General features: G+C 37.1%; 1 protein-coding gene across 1 annotated transcript in view; it reads left to right on the forward strand.

Moving 5' to 3' along the window:
• Positions 1-6409: 6409 nt before the first annotated feature.
• Positions 6410-17468, forward strand: part of LOC134541364 (dipeptidase 1-like) — a 226429-nt gene continuing 215370 nt past the window's right edge. The window contains exon 1 of the mRNA XM_063384786.1: positions 6410-6449. Coding sequence (XP_063240856.1) covers positions 6410-6449 — 40 coding nt within the window. The remainder of the gene's footprint in view (positions 6450-17468) is intronic.

Genomic DNA, 17468 nt, shown 5'->3' on the forward strand with positions numbered 1-17468 from the left:
AAACAGGCGTAGTTTATACGAAGATCAGAATATCTGAGATCACAAAGAACTTTTCTTATATATGTAAGGTTATTTATTCTTTTAAAAGTTCGTTAACTTACTGTGACTTCTAACAGTGTAGGGCGATATCGCCTCCAAACTCAAGGCTTTGAACCAGAGCACAGTCTTCTCGTCTTGGAAAGGGCAACTCTGAGATTTTAATGGCGATCCAATCGCTATTTTTTTGGCAAAGTAATGAAAATAAAGGTGTAATTCAAGCAGCTGTCGTTGTTTCAATTATCTCTGCAGGAATTTCTATAATTTGAATTTTTACTGTAATCACCAATATTTATAGTCATCACTTTCTTTTAAAAAAATTAGTTGCCTGTAACGTCGGTTTACGGACGATAGTTTAACGCGACGTCATAACAAAACATTGATGAAATGATTGCATACTTTTATGAATAAAATTGAATCATTTTTATTCAATTATCTCAATTTTGTATGGATACAAAGAAGGAGTGAAATGAAATCTACAATTTAATTGATAAATTTACTTTTATTTGCACTCATTAATTCAAATATGTTTATTACTTTAACGAAGAGATTATTTTAAATATAACTTCTTCCAATCTGTGTTATTCTGTTAAGGATAGGACGATGATAGGAAAAGTAGGAAACGAATGGGAGTGTTTCAAGTTTAATATGCCTCGAAAAAGTCAAATCGATGGTTGTTCCAATCGAGTGGAAGAGAGATAGATGCGGCGCAAGCGTATAATTAGCGTAACGGGACACAGCGTAACGGGACAATGTGCGTAACGTGACACTTTTTCGTGCGTGCAGCCAGCGTTCATCGATTTATTAGACGTCACGTCAAAAAAAAAAGTACGGTGTAAAACCAAAACTCGGAAACAGAACTACCATGCCATTCCGAACTCAACGTATAATTAAATGGTTTTCCTAAACAGGAATCTCTTGACCAGTTCACAAACCACGCATGTTCTCTTGAAGCTCCGCGCACCGCATGTGTGCCGATTGGGTGTGGCCAAGGGTTCCATGTCACACACCACCATTATTTTCTTCATTTTCTACTCACGGCTGTTTTGTATAGCATATTCAAGTCGATTTATCCCTATAGCTCCATTGCTTTTTTTTTATATTTCCTTCCAAATTTAGTCAGAATATATTACGTGTTACCAACCAGCTGTAAAAATTTACGCCACTGTTTATAATTTTGATCGATTCCGTGCCTTTTAAATGCTTGCACGTGACGTTTGGTGTTTGCATGATAAAGTGTCCGAACAAACGCAAAAAAAAAAAAGCAAAATAGCTATCGTGGTAGTTTAAGAGAAATACCTTCAATTTTTTTAATTACAATAAAAACTAAACAAACCATTTAGCGGACCTTTAGTACATACCTGCGTTCATTATGATAGTTGCGATATTGTTCATAAGAAACTGAACCACTAAATATTTTATTTCTTACATTCAAAAAAAAATTATATAAAAATAAATAAAAACAAGTGTAATTTCAAACCCGACTGTAGAGGTTGTATTTTACATCAATGTGAGTTTTGTAATTGTCGATTTTTGTGGCTTATAAATGTGACCAGGCAGATTGCATATTGCTCAGTCCACAACTTGATTATTCTGATCCACTATAAGCTACTTTTTAATAAGGATGTTCATAAAATAATGCCCCAGTTTAATGATATATTATAAGAGTTTAATTTAGACTATTAACAATAAATCAATTATAAAATTGTAGGTAAACTAACCTAGATATTCTTACAAGTGTTCAAAATGTGCATTTTTATTTATACAGCACACATCCCACCTAAAGATCAATTCTTTCCCCGCTTTGTTTATCATGCCATGAGAAATGGAAGCAATAGCGTCTTCAATTCTTCGTCTCAACTCTGGCAAATCATTAGGTAGCGATGGAACATAGACACGATCTCTTAAAAAGCTCCAAAGGAATAAATCGAAATGCGTTATGTCAGGTGAACGTGGAGGCCAGTGAAATATAGCTCTGTCATCGCGTCCAGCGGCTGATGTTTGCCACTTCGGGGGTCACAGTTCAACATTAAACGAAAACCACGTTGAAACTGAAATTACAGATTCATTCTTGTCAAATTGCAGGACAAAAAACGCTTTACGCTCAGGAGTCGCCATTTTGCGTGGGTTGGCGCTGCAAGCGAGAGTTAGAGTTACTCTTTAGTTGTGACCTTGAAACAAAACTCTACAACGCTTGCAGTTGATACTATTAAAATTTATAACTGGGAAATTATTTTGTGGACACACTATACTATGTACAGCTCGCGGGTTCAGACCCGCACTAAACTGCTTCTTAGCGAAAAATTATGTTAACATAATGAACCTTTGACGTGTGTTTCCAAGAAATTATGTGAACCTTCCCCCTACCCGGGAAACACATATGAAGCGCAAAGTTCAAGGGGGGGAAAAACACCATTTGAGAACTAAACAATATATCCAATTGGAATCTCTTCACGATAAAAATTTAAGATATCACTAAAGGCCGATTTTATTTTCGTTTCCGGACTAAATTTTTAAACGGTATATTTGGAATAGTTAAAATGGCTTAAAGGCGTGTTTTTCAGAGCAAACTTTAGGCATAAAACTACAGGTACAGATTCTTGAAAGAACTTAAGGGACTTGTATTACACATTTACCTTCATTTCTCCGTCGTGTAATGTTACGGTCATCGCTCATGTGCACGACGAGAAGACTGCGCGCCAGTCCAGAGGAGACACCGCGCTAGAAGCACCAGCGAGCGTCGCGCTTATCATCCCGCCTCGCTGACACAGACACACCCCTGACTAGGCGGGCCCTCAAGACACTTGGACGAATGAATTCCAAGAAGATGTAAATATTCACCTCCAGGACAGTGCATTTGAAATGAGACAAGCCACAGGCCACAAGCCGCAGTGTGGTCTGTGGCTTACGTTTCCTGAACATTCACCAGATCTTGTGCCTTGAAGCTTCATGAGCACTTGGATACTTCGCCTCTCGCGCTGTTCATCGACAACGCGCTGTTTGCTAGCTTCTGGGCAGTATTTGCATTCTATGTGTGCTTAATAAAAGCACAGTTAATCCAATTCAAGTTCATGTGTATTACTGTTATATTTATATCAACAAAATCAATTTATAAATGGCACTGAACTAAGTATTATCATAAAAATATATTTTATTTTTTAAATAAATAAACTATAATTTTAAAATAAATGAACAATTGTTTTAGCGGCTCTTAAAATGTTATTTTACGTCTGCTAGGGTCTACAAAAGGTTTGCAAACTGGGTTGAATATTTTATTAAATCTTTGTGTTGTATATATTTACTATACATGAAGTAAAAAAAAATGGGGTTGTCTGTAAAGTCGGTTTACGGGCGATAATTTTACGTGATAACGTCAGAAGAAAACATTGATGAAAAATTGCATACTTTTTAATTTTCAAATATTATTTACAGTTTTTTTGCGAATTTAATTTAAATAATTTGTTTAAATATAATCACGAAAAATTAGTTAAAAAGCCCGCCTTAAACTGTTTGATATTATAGAAGATTTTCTCGCACGGTGGTTGGCCGGTTCTTGCACGCTCGGCTCAGGCGGGACGTGACATTTTTTCGTGCGTGCAGCCGGCGTTCATCGATTTATAAGACGTTATAACGTCAAATAGTAAAATATATATAATCATTTATATATACATACTATTTTAACCCTAGCAAAAGATTTGATATTTTCTCTACTCCTTTTTAATTTATCAGGGAATTATACTGTTCGAATTTTTCAACAAAACCTACAGCTCGATACATGTTACTAGATGCCTATTTCTCAACGCACCTGCGCTTATGAATAACTAGTAACTATTTAATACGCTAAACTATTTTTTTGTCAACTACAAAAATATATATACATGGTAGAATATACCATTTATATTTCAGAAGAGGCGCAATGTGTGAACTGTCAAGAAGTGAGTGACACTCTAGTGAAATGTATGAGCGACAAAAGCGTTGCCGTCAGTCAAGGCCGGGAAAATACGCCCCTATTTTCGAGGCGTACATGGCGGGTAGTCGTGGAAGAAGGGGGGGGGAAGTGGTCATGGGTGGGGAGACAGCTGGAAAGAGGGGAAGGAGGGTTGAGAGTGGGAAACAGCACACGTGCAAGACACACACACAGCATGTGTGTGATCAGTAGAGACCAGAGTTTTTTTTATATGCATATTTCGTTTTTTAAACAAGAGATTACGCTGTGATTGGTTTCATTTTTTACTAAACTCTGTTTATTCACAAACATAGCAGAATTTTCAACAAATACGACAATTACTCGTTCAATGATACATATTTCACCAAAACAGTTTCTTTTCGACTGATACAGGATGTACATTTACAATATAATAATCTGCAATAAGCATGACTAGCTACTGGGACAATAAAAATATGTCATCAACTATATGTGCGCATGCAAAATGTACCAATAGCGCAATGTCAAAAAAAAATATTCTTAAACGGCTTTGTTAGGAATAAAATAATTTATACACCTGACAATTTATTGTTCATAATTTCAGTAAATAGTATAGAAATAAAACACTTTTCAATTAAATGATAAAATATCAGCAATACCCTGAAACTGAGCAAGCAAAAACTGCTTATTATTAGCTTGTTAATACATAAGGAAGGAAAAGAGGACGTTTAAGATTATGTTATCTTTAAAAGATTTGTGTAATGGGAGTGCATGACTTGATGTAAGTTTTTGGACATACGCCATTGCGAAGAACTTTTTCTGTTGAAGAAAAACTAATAAATTAAATAAATAAATAAAAATACCCAAAAAAGACAAAAACACACAAAATTAAGCAAACAATTGATGTTGTCAACAAGGATATGAACACCACAAAATATTCCGAAACAGGAATATGGTCAACAAACAAAGAAAAACAAAGAAAAATGTACTAAGAGAACGAAAAAAAAAACACAAATGATGACAACACAAAAATATTGAACCCAAAATAATTCAGCACAACAGTTGAAACGAGACAAAAACACGACAAAACGAAAAGACAAACAAACACAATAGTTTTACCAAAACAGAACGGATTATGGTTAAATTTGACACACCATCATACCTATCGCACTGCACACCATATGGGCAGCGTTACGTCAGTTGTGGAATGTCGCCGTATATGACATATCACTGAATTCTTGGTAGTGTCAATCATGGTTTCAAGACCACTGTGGCTTGTCAGGGACTATGCTTATCAGCTGCTTGTGGCTTGTCAGGTCCTGTGATATGAAAGGTGCTCTGACTTTTCAAGTGCTGTGGTTTGACAGGGTCTATGGCTTCTCATGTGTGGCTTGTCAAGGGCTGTAGCGTTTCCGGTGCTGTGGTATGTCGGGGTTATGGCTTGTCATGTGTGGCTTGTGGCGGGCTGTAGCGTTTCAAGTGCTGTGGTTTGACAAATTCTGTGATTTTTCAGATGCTGTGGCTTGTCAAGTGCTGTGGTTAGTCAGGGGTTATGGCTTGTTATGTGTGGCTTGTCAAGGGCTGTAGCGTCTCTGGTGCTGTTGTATGTCAGGGGCTATGGCTTGTCATGTGTGGCTTGTGACGGGCTGTAGCGTTTCAGGTGCTGTAGTTTGACAAATTCTGTGATTTTTCAGGTACTGGGGCTTGTCATGTGCTGTGGTTTGTCAGGAACCATGACTTGTCATGTGTGGCTTATCAAGGGCTGTAGCGTTTCAGGTGCTGTGGCTTGTCATGTGGTGTGGTTTGGCAGGGACTATGACTTGTCATGTGTGACTTGTCTGGGGCTGTGGCTCTCCCTTGCGCAGACATGTGAATTTAGTCGGGTAGTATTTAAGACAGTCAACTGCTGTACACATTTACACAGTCTTTATTATGGTTGAATGATCACTTTATAACACAAACAAATTTCTCAAAAAACCTCCTGAAAATAATAGTAAATAACTTTAATCACATACAAATGACCACTAAAATATATTATTTACATAATAAAACTCTATAAATGCCTGACCTGAAATATATTGCTTAGCTTAAAACCGTGGGTCTAAAATCATGCAATTTTGCATTGGAGTTCCTTACATAAAGTAGGTGAGCAATAAGAAATAGGGGATAAAATGTTGTATCAAATTTTGTAATTTTTTAAATTAGAATTGTGGAAATTTTTTTAGGCTTAGGTTCATAAAAAAAACAATAGTCAATAGTCAAATACTTTTCCATCGGGCAGACGGCTTGTTTATACAGGAATTTAGAAGTATTTCATATATCTTGCACGGAAAAATTGTATTTAAAAGCAGCCAATATTATTAAAATATTCCTTTCTTTAAGGCTGTATCGGTAAAGGAAGTGTCCGTACCACTTGGGGACAGCGTGGAACAGTATCGACCGATCGACATGGTCGACATGTCGCTGTCGACCTTGAGGCAGGATTGTGGTCGGCCTCAATCAGATCCGATAATCCGATCTTTTGATGTTTTTTTTTTACTTCATTTTATTTATTTTATTACTATTGGGTACAAATCATTTTATTTATATTGTATCTCGTGAGTTGGTTTTATGTATGAGGTTTCCGACTCATATCTGCATAAGTGGATTTAATTCAGTTCCATTTGTATCGTTTAAGATTGTTTCGGTTATTTCACAATAACATGGCCATGAAGATAACATTTCTACACATTTCAACTGCTGGGCTGTCCCTGCAGGGAGTCCTCTCTGGCTCTCGTCAGAGACTCGTCACGTGATTGGAGGAGGGACGGGCTCCGTCGTGCCGGCAGCCAATCATCGCATTGCGCTCAGCAGCGCGCGGGTTCGAGTCCCTCCCGCGATCCCGCCAACACTTTAACCACGGGAAGCCTTCATTTCACAGACGAGAGAGCCACACCCGAAGTTCCCCGAAGTTCATGCCCGCTTTTTATTTTCCCGTTCTATCTCATTGTATAAACCGGCGTGGCATTAAATTTTGCGGTCGATTAGGATAGGTTAGCTACATTATAAATACTTTAAAACATTGTGGATGGTTGGTTATATTAGGTAAGTATAGCTACATTAAAATTCTGTAAAATCATTTTAAGGTTGCTTAGCAAATGACTTTTTAATATGTAGCTATCCAGGGTTAGGAAACCGTTTACATGATTTCACAGTATCTTTAATGTAGCTATCCTAACCAAATCCACCGTCCACAAAGTTTTAAAGTATTTATAATGTAGCTAACCTAACCTAATTGACCATTAGTTATCATGAGTTGTATATTTATTTACAACGAACAAAAAAAAACCGAAGATGCACGATCGGGAGTTTGGCTCTCTCGTCTGGGAAAAGAAGGCTTGCCAACGTGAGTATTCGGGTCTGTTCAATATAGAATGTACATCATAGGCTTCCCTCACAAGAACAGGTAGTGGGCGGTATTCCGCAGCCTGCAAATATTTCGCATATAGGGCGGGTTATAAAATAAGTTGGATGTTGTATACAATCAGCCAATCGTAAACGTGACTGGTTAAGAAGGAAATGACTTTTGTTTCATTTTCAGCGATTCTTTGAAATGGCGAAGAGCGCTTGGCCCATTGAACAGGTTGAAAAAGTTGAATTAATGAAACATTTAATATTGTTTTCGTATGCGAAAATATTTTATGCGTCACAATTAAATTATGTTCCTATAATTTTAAATAATTTTTGAAAATCAATTTCGTTAAACATATAATATTTTTGTGATTTAAATTTTTTTACTCTCGAAAATTATATAAATAAAGAAGAAACATAACAACAAGATTAAAATTCCCACCCAGCACTGTGATACATGATTTAATTTCAAAATTGAAAAAACAAATTGTAAAGTTTGAGAAAGTCCGAACCAAAAATAAAATTTGAGAGTGAGACATGATTTAAAGCATATTTATTGTTAACTGTCCAAATGTGTTTGATGGAGAAAATTGGAAGACATTTTCCGTCCAATACTTCTCCTCAAAATCTATTGTCAAATATATTGGAGGCAGATATTTGACAGTGTAGCAGGGCCTTAACGGAGTTTGCCGGCCCGACAGGCGCTTCTCCGGCAGTCGGAGTTCTGTCAAAAAATAAATAATGACCAAGTCGAGTTTAATTGCTGTTACCTGCGCATCCATTCATGTTCATCCGCACGGACAGAACATTGTTCGCTTTGTCATTAGGCAGTAGGTACTTTAGCAAATTGAAAATTCTGGAAATTGTAAAGTATTTCCCTTTAAGCCCGCAAAGCCGTTTTAATGTGCCACCAAACACGTGGTTGATGCCATAATTAATTAAAGAATGGTTTATTTATTTAATTAAAACAATCATAAACAAACGTGAATAAGCGTAATGCCAAATAATTTGCTATTCTCAGGAGCGTACAGATTTTTAAGTAATAATTTAAAAAAAACTTTAAAAATATTATTTCCATAAAATTAAGGTGGATCGTCTAGAAATATTTACTTTCATGTGTGGTACTATAAACTGAAGGGTTTCAAATTGATAATTGGCTGCAGGAAAACAAGGTTTCCTGATTTCCAGCCCGTTAGTGTTTATTTCTAGACTTTTCATGAATGTCGTGACTTTTGAACTTATGTACACGTAGCGCTAAATTATTTTTTTTTTAACAATGCTATGTTAATTATTCCGATCTTTTAGTCGGTTACATTACACACTGAATTTTAGTTAGAATCGAACAGAAACGTGTCAACGTTATGAGAAAGATCAAATGCCTTTTGTATGTTAAAATTTTATTAAATCGTGATAATAAGAACTAATATTCTAATTTAAACAAAATCCTTAACTATAATTGAATGTCTGTTTTAAATAGATGTTAAGTGATTTTCCTTGAAGTTATATTATCAGAAACACAAAAAATTGTGATAAAACTACTTACAGAAAAGTCACAAATATATTAAATATTTTGTGAATAACATAAAATACATTTAAAAATTAAAAATTCATTACCTAAATATTACGTGAAAACTTTACTTTTATTTCAAAGGCAATAATTAGTAGGTGTATGAATATTATTAGTTGTAACTATGCATCATAATAGTAGACAAAACAATTATTTTTAACTTTTTGAAGGTTAAAACAAATATCTGTGATCAAAGAAGTATAAGTTTTTTTTAGCGGCCACATTTGGTTTTCCCCTTTTTTTGAAGTTATACTTCTAATGCGACTTCCAACAAGGTTGCGTTACACGTTTAACACTCCTGGGGAGGGGGAATAGAAAGAGAGAGAGCGAGAGTGAATGCTATTGTAAGGAACTAAGTAGAGAGTAAGAAAAAAATAAAGATCCTGACAGTTTGTAGTGTCACCATATTTGTTTCAATTTTCAATACCCTTTTTGTATATTACAATTTAAATTGCAGAAAAAAATCATGTTTCATAGACACATAAATAGTGAGTGTGTGACATTTCTCTATGTCCACGAGGTCTCGCCGCGTCAATTTTCTCCTTGGGGCGAACCCGTCCACTTATTTAATTAAATAAGCAGCTTTTATCGTTCAATGATTTCATGATTTATTTTAAAAAAAATCTGCTCTCATAAAAAAGTTAGTTTTATAGTCATTCAATAGGTCTCTCTCTCTCTCTCTCTCTCTCTCTCTCTCTCTCTCTCTCTCTCTCTCTCTGAAAATCAATCTATGAATTGTTTCAAATTTATTTCCTTTATTGTTTTTAGTTTGATTTGATACAATATGATTTCACTAAAATTAAATTTCTACCCCTTCCTATTTTCATTTCCACATTACGAAGTTTCACTTCTTCCGCGCGGAGGGACTCCACGCACTATTTTTGCATGCAATTAAAAACTATTTTTTAATGATGCCAAAGAAGTATAACTTCTCACGCGCGTACCTAAGTATACCCATTTTTTTCGTAAATTTCAAGCGAGTGTTGATTTAAACACTTCAAGTAAAACTATAAATAATTTTTTAATACAACTCGCTAGGTTAAGGATGATTATAATTTGTATTCTTCAAAAGTTTATTTCAGTTTTAACATTAACGTTCACAGTTTTCTTGCTAGAAATACTCTGTAAAATTACTGTTTGAAATATATAATGGCATATAAATAGGTATTTGATGGTTGGAACATGACCAATATTGTCTAAAATATAAAGTTCAACATTTTTTTTTCAATATTATTTTTGGTGTTGACTTTTATTCCTCAATGTTTAAAATGTTTTATTTTTCAGTAGTTCTTAAATGATTACGTAGATGTATGTATGTATCTCAACAGAGCTTTAAAAGCTTTATTTCAGAAATAAAAATACCAATTTAGCATATGTGAGAGTAAACTTGAAGCAGAATTTCGACACACAATAATAACTAAAACGACATGCTGGATAGCAGCTACAGATCAAATCGCGGGTGTACAAAAGTTACCAGCTCGATTCCCTGCCAGATCGCGAAGTTACACGTGTTTAATATTTACCTTCTCCTTCATAATGCAGAAGGCAAATTTGTCCTTCGTAGATTCGCCTTGCCAATTACACCTTAATAATTCAAACCACCATCATTTATGGTTTCACTCACCGCATTATTTAATGATATATAAAATAACGGTTCTTCAATATCAGCTATCAAGATTAAAGTCGGCCCCGAAATACAGCCTGCCAACGTTGTTTCAACCGGTTTTAGGGCACATCAACTTACTTTTCTATATTTTTATAAATAATAACATAAACAGTTGGACACACTTGAGCTACAGCGACAGGCTGCTACATGTAGATAGATATCTTCTGAAGTCGCAGGCGTTGGTATTTGAAGTAACTTCTTCGGAATGACCACAACTGCTATGTCTCTTGTCAGGAGAATTCTTTGATAAAAGCTTTTTAAAAATATCCTCAGCGTGAGATTCCCTGCCATGATGACGGATGATTTGGAATATTTCTTCACAATGCGCGGTGGTAGCGGCCTGAAACTGCTGTGACAAAGCCTGCTCTTGTCACTTTCCTCCGAGCCGGGACGGCGTGACAGCCCATTCCGTGACGTCCAGAGAGAGAGGGGGGGGGGCGTCGTCTCGGCCAATCAGGACTCGGCGCCAGGTGCCCCTCGCCACGGGAAGCTGGGAGCGCCACCATCGACCCAGGGCACAGCAGCTGACGGGCCTGTGACACTGGTCACACAGAGCTCTCCGTGTCCACCAAGTGGCCACAGCGTGAAGCAGCCTCACTTCCAGACACTACACATCCTGCATCGAGTGTGATCAGCACCTGACGTCTCAGTAACACGCATTAGTAGAGGCACGCATATATCGCGAAAAGACTCCGAGACTAGCTGGAAGTTAAAACACTGTAGCATCGTCTGTGTTTCGTGGTTGGGTGAGTTTATTTCAGTTCCACGTCGATTGTTACAACACCAATGACAGTAGTTGAGTGCGGAAGCAAATGCGTTCTTAGTGGCCCAGTCAAATAAGGCAACGACTTCTCTCGCAGACGGCCGCCAATCAAAAGGAAGAAACCGCTGGTGCGGGTATGCCTTGTTGCAGTCTAATATGCGTTCAGATTTATTCGCGAAAAATGCCTGCCCCTACGCATTAGTCACTCCGAGACCTGGGTTCTGGATAGCGGATTGAGTTCGGGTCGGCCATCTTGAATAATTCTGACGTCCGGGCGGCCATGTTGGATGACGTCACCGGTGCAAATTTTCGTTACAGTCGCCATCTTCACCTTTGACCGATGGCATTTATATTTAATCTCGATGGTGGACGTGATGTAAAAATTCAAGACGGCGGAATGTTCCACCGTAACGAAAAATACAACGTTCGGGGAGTAGGCAGCTCGATTTCAAGATGGCGGCTGAGGCCAAGGTCAATGTTCAAGGTCAGAGGTAAGGTTCATCGGCCAAGGTAAATGGTCTAGGTCAAAGGTCAAGATGGCGCCCATAACTAAATGTGCAACGGTGATGTCATCCAACATGGCCGCCATTACATCAGGATTCAAGATGGAGTTACGTAACACAAACAGCACCCAGAGAATAGGGTTCGGCGGGACTATTATACACTACTCTTCTCAATTAAGTTCAGAAGGTGAAATAGAGAGAGAGGGAAAGAGAGAGAGAGAGACATTAAAAACAGGGGCGCAACAACTAAATTTCCAAAGGGGAGGAAATATACCTTTTTATAAAGAATCATCGATCCCCCCTATTGAAGCGGGGGTCCGGGGGACCTCCCCCGGGAAAATTTGTATTTCAAGGTTGAATATGGTGCTATTTAAGCAGTTTTATTATCTAAAAATTTATTACACAGCACTTTCTTTGCCCCCTTTTGCCACCACTTCAAGGTTTCAGAGGGGGGGGGTGGCAAAATACCCTTTCCTCCCTCCCCCCTCCTTGTTGTTGCGCCCCTGATTAAAAAAATATATATTTGTGGGTGAGAGGTGGAAAAGGTGGACTGGGGAGGGGGAGGTATGGGGAGTTAAAATATTTACCTGTCAGATAGTAAAATCTAAAGTAGCAATATACTTATTAATAACAGAAAACTGAATATATTATAAATAATAATTAAAAAGGCAGGGGGATGGGGAGGGACAATTGTTGCATTACCTCATTAGTTGTGAGGGAGATGAAAAAAAAAAATAAAAAATATTTTATGATGAGGGGGCGGAGCTCAGATATTAATTACTCTATATTGCATGCCTATGCTCACCCCTCAAAATAATGAATACATAATTGAAGTTTTTTTTCGTGAAATGTGTACATTTCTAATGTTAAGTTTAGGATATGATTAGTTTTTGGGAAAATAAAGAGAATAAAGTATCATAAAAATTTTCGATATCACTGAATTCCTGAAAATTAAATTTATCAAAGGCCTCAATTTGGAATGTGTTTCACCACTATTTACACCGAGGTCTGCAATTTTAAAGAACTGCCTGCATTAAACGATGTAAATTCTATTCAAAACTTAATAACTAACTTCAGGCGTGTTCAAGCAACATTCTCGCCATGTTCTGTGCGTTGCAATATGGCGTCCGTCACAACGTGCCACTTCAGTAGGTAGGTTTGTTAGGTATGGGGACAACAGGTTAAGGGTCGTGATTCAGGGATTCGTGGCGGCCATCTTGTATTACATCACTTCCGACGGCCATCTTGAATTACATCATTTCCAATGGCCATCTTGGATTACATCACTTCCGACGGCCATCTTGGATTAAGTCACTACCGACGGCCCCTTTTTGATTCAGCAATTTGGTTTTCTGGAACATTCCGCCATTTTGTATTATGTCACCTCCGCCATTTTGTTTTCTAGAACTTTCTGTCTTTTTAATCGAATGCCCCACTTCTTTGCGTTACTTTTTTCGTTACGATATGATCGAACGCTGCTCTCCTGCGCATTGCACTCTTCGTTACGTCTGCCATATTGAAAATATACTAACCATCGAAAATATTAGAGAAATTTAAAAGATTTACTTAATTAAATTTTAATCAGAAATTTACCATCATCAGCTTCTGGAGGCAGCCATCTGATTTTTGTTTAGTGGAAAACACCATATTGATTTCATCTTTTGGATATCGTCATTGGGTGTTGGTTTCTTATGCATGTAAATCGAGTTTATATTTTCTACCAATATCTTATGAACCGTATGGACCAAATATTTAAAACAAATCCTCGAATTTTTCAAAATACTAATTTTGTTTATGATGGTGTTTGTGGCCATTTTTATTATATACAGAACTTTAAAGACATGATCATATAAAATATTTATACAACCAGTCTGAGATATATGTTATCATATATCAAATTAATCGAATCATCGTTGCGGATTCAATGGCTACATTTATTTTAAAGTAAAAACTTTTTTTTTTTAAATACTTCATTACGTATCTTTCAAACAAATGATTTTATTTACTCCATCATAGACGTCACAGGACCAGAAATTTAGCAGAGACCTCACTCACAAGTAATTTTTACATTTATCTTTTCTTAGCAGGAACGTATTTGCGTATATTCGTGTTTAAATATGCGTGGAAGCAGATATTTTAATGTTTGCATTAATATTTTGCTAACGTATCTTTTAAGCAGGAACATATTGCGTATTCGTGTTTGAAAACGGAATGGAAGCAGATTTTATATTTATTTTTTTTTTATTTATTGTCAGTCGACTGATTGCCATGTCAGTGTGTTTGACACCGATTGTTTTCACCTGGCATGAAACATCCGTGCGACTTTTGGCTAGGGGCAGGCATTTTTCGCGAGAAGTTCTGAACACTTATTAGACTGCAACAAGGTATACCCGCCCCCATGGTTTCTTCCTTTTGATTGGCGACCGTCTGCGAGAGAAGTCGTTGCCTTATTTGACCGAGCCACTCAGGACGCGTTCACTTCCGCAATGGATCACTGTGATTGGTAGGGACCGGAAAAATTCGCGGGTTCAGTGACCTGTAGGATGAACTCCACAGTTCTACGTACACTGGGTCAAATGCCACCCACTCATTGGCTGCTGTCTTGTGAGACGTTCCAGCTTAGCAGCCTGTGATTCGATAAAGCTTTGGTTGGGGGCTTCTCATTGGCCCAGAATCATCCAGGTGAGTTGTGAGCCAATAGCAGAGGCAGCACAGAGGTATAACGATTTGTATTTTAGCCTATCGCGAAATGAGTTCGCGAATTTTTCCGGTCTCTAGTGATTGGTGTTGTTACAATCGATGTATACCTGGGAGAAACTCACCCAATCACGAAACACAGACGGTGCTACAGTGTTTTAACTTTCAACTAGTCTCGAAATCGTTTCGCGAAATCTGCATGCCCCTACTAATGGCATTCTGTCTCCAGTTTGACGCACATTCCTCACGGCCGACGCACGGAATTTGTTTCCAAACGAGCTGTGGCCCTCTGCACGGCTCGAAACACTAACGACGTGCTTAATGACATTTTGTCCCCGCAGTTTACACGCGCATTATACATAGGCGACGCGCTCTGTTTCCTAACGATCTGTTGCACTTGTAACATTCAAAACGATAAAACTTACAGCCAAAACTTTTCACATTAAAAAAAAAAAATTGGTAGTCTGTAAAGTCGGTTTACGGACGATAGTTTAACGTGACTACGTCATAACAAAACATTGATGAAATGATTGCATACTTTTATGAATAAAATTTAATCATTTCTATTGAATTATCACTATTTTGTATGGATACAAAGAAGGAGTGAAATGAAATCTACAATTTAATTGATAAATTTACTTTTATTTGCACTCATTAAATCAAATATGTGTATTACTTTAACGAAGAGATCATTTTAACTATAACTTTTATACATGTTTGCTATTTAACTTCTTCCAATCTGTGTTATTTTCTGTTAAGGATAGGACGATGATAGGAAAAGTAGGAAACGAATGGGAGTGTTTCAAGTTTAATGTGCCTGAAAAAAGTAAAATCGATGATTCTTCCAATCGAGTGGAAGAGAGATAGATGCGGCGCAAGCGTGCAATGAGCGTAACGGGACACGACGTAACGGGACGATGTGCGTAACGGGACACTTTTTTCGTGCGCGCAGCCGGCGTTCATCGATTTATTAGACGTTGTCACGTCGAGATCACGTCTACACTGACTGGCTCCGATGCCACAGCACCGCCCCCCAGAGACAGTGTCCCGTGAAGAGCGCCGGTGCCATTGGCCGACGCTAGCCTGGACGAAGAAGGTCATCGTCTTCTAGGCTGGGAACACCCAGCACTCAGAGGTCTCGCTGGCGCCGGCGTGTTAGCTGCTTCGTCCTGCCCGCGACGGCAACGAGTTTTCCTCATCGGAATTCACCCCATCACGGATTTTGACGTGACAACGTCTAATAAATCGATGAACGCCGGCTGCACGCACGAAAAAGTGTCCCGTTGCGCACATAGTTCCGTTACGCAGTGTCCCGTTACTTTCATTGCTCCGTTACGCTGTGTCCCGTGACGCTCATTATACGCTTGCGCCGCACCGACAGAAGTGAAAACTTAAAACTTTGTTTATAAATGTGTAATGTATGAAATAATTTCTACGTCAAATGTACGTAATAAAATGAATCTGATTACTAGTATATTTTCAAGTATTTATTCTTTTATTATTAAATTAAAAATGATTCAATTTTATTCATTAAAGTATGCAAACATTTCATCAATGTTTTGCTATGACGTTGTCACGTTAAACTATCGTCCGTAAACTGACTTTACAGACAACCTATTTTTTAAATACCTCGATTTTGGTGCAAAAAACCATACAACAATTTCACTCGAAATGGTTTTCATAATGTTCTGGTTTTCAAAACACCTGGCTTTGAGATACGAAAAATACATACTTCTGGAATTTTCGTGTTTATTTACTGACTTACCATAAATTGTCAACCGGAATTCCGTTCACAATGGGAATATCCTGCTCCGAACGGAAGGTAGTTTATTTGGAATTCAAACTTTTTTTCATATGGGAAGAGGATTTGTGGTGCCATACAATAACAAACATTATTAAAAGGAAGAACGACTTCTATTTGATAATAAATATATTCGTTTCTGAGGATTTGTTTGATAAAGAAAATTTGTCTTATTTACATATGCGAAGTCCTAAAGTTGCAGGGCCTAGGACTTTACGCATATGATGCAGAGTTTATGTTTCATAATTACTCTACAACCGAACTGTTCGAAAATGTTTTCAGTTTTTTGTTGTTCGCCATTTTTTACGCTTCTTTGTCATTTCCCCCTACCCTAATAAGTTACTGATGATGCACAAGACCAACGATTAACACGAACAGCACTTTTAAATGCATTTTCTTGTGAACACGTCGTTACGTCTTCCGTTCCCCCTATGAACCAGCCTTAATGGAACCCGGCATTTTTTTACGTTATAGACCGGCACACTATGTTTGACGAATGAATAGGCGGGCTCTGGGCTCTTTTGGGAACAATAACACAGTCCTATCTTCTTTCCCTTTATGTTCTGGCTTGAAAAATTCATTACAATGTCGCTGCTGGCGTAACGGAATATATATATCCCACAGGAATATTATTTCACCTGTCAGGCATATACTTTAAATTCAAAATAGTAACTGTATATCTGTCATCTAATCTAATATTAATTTTCTGTTGTAAAATAACAGAGAATTTATTGTTTAAACTAGGATTATTTCGCAGAATACCACATTTAAATGGCATTATATGGCGAAATCATAAATTACCACAAATGAATGTTCTTTTAAATAAATACTTAAATAAAAAAAAAACATTTTAATGTGGAATATTTTTATTTATTTAAGTAAAATTGAGCAAGTGAAAACGAACGCCCCACTGTTATAAAGCATTACAAAGCAAATTAAAAAAAATATATATTTTTTTTAAATTATTTTGTTTATTAATTAAACTGAATTTTGTAAGGCGCTTGTTTCTTACTTGGATGGCGTTGATTATTGTTCAGCTTACAGATTTAATTCGTACCAAAATTCAGTTTAAAAAATTAGAATTAATTCCCTTTATAAATTTTTTGTGGTAACTAAAAAC

Source organism: Bacillus rossius, chromosome 18 (genome assembly GCF_032445375.1).
Source record: "Bacillus rossius redtenbacheri isolate Brsri chromosome 18, Brsri_v3, whole genome shotgun sequence".
Classification (NCBI taxonomy): domain Eukaryota; kingdom Metazoa; phylum Arthropoda; class Insecta; order Phasmatodea; family Bacillidae; genus Bacillus; species Bacillus rossius.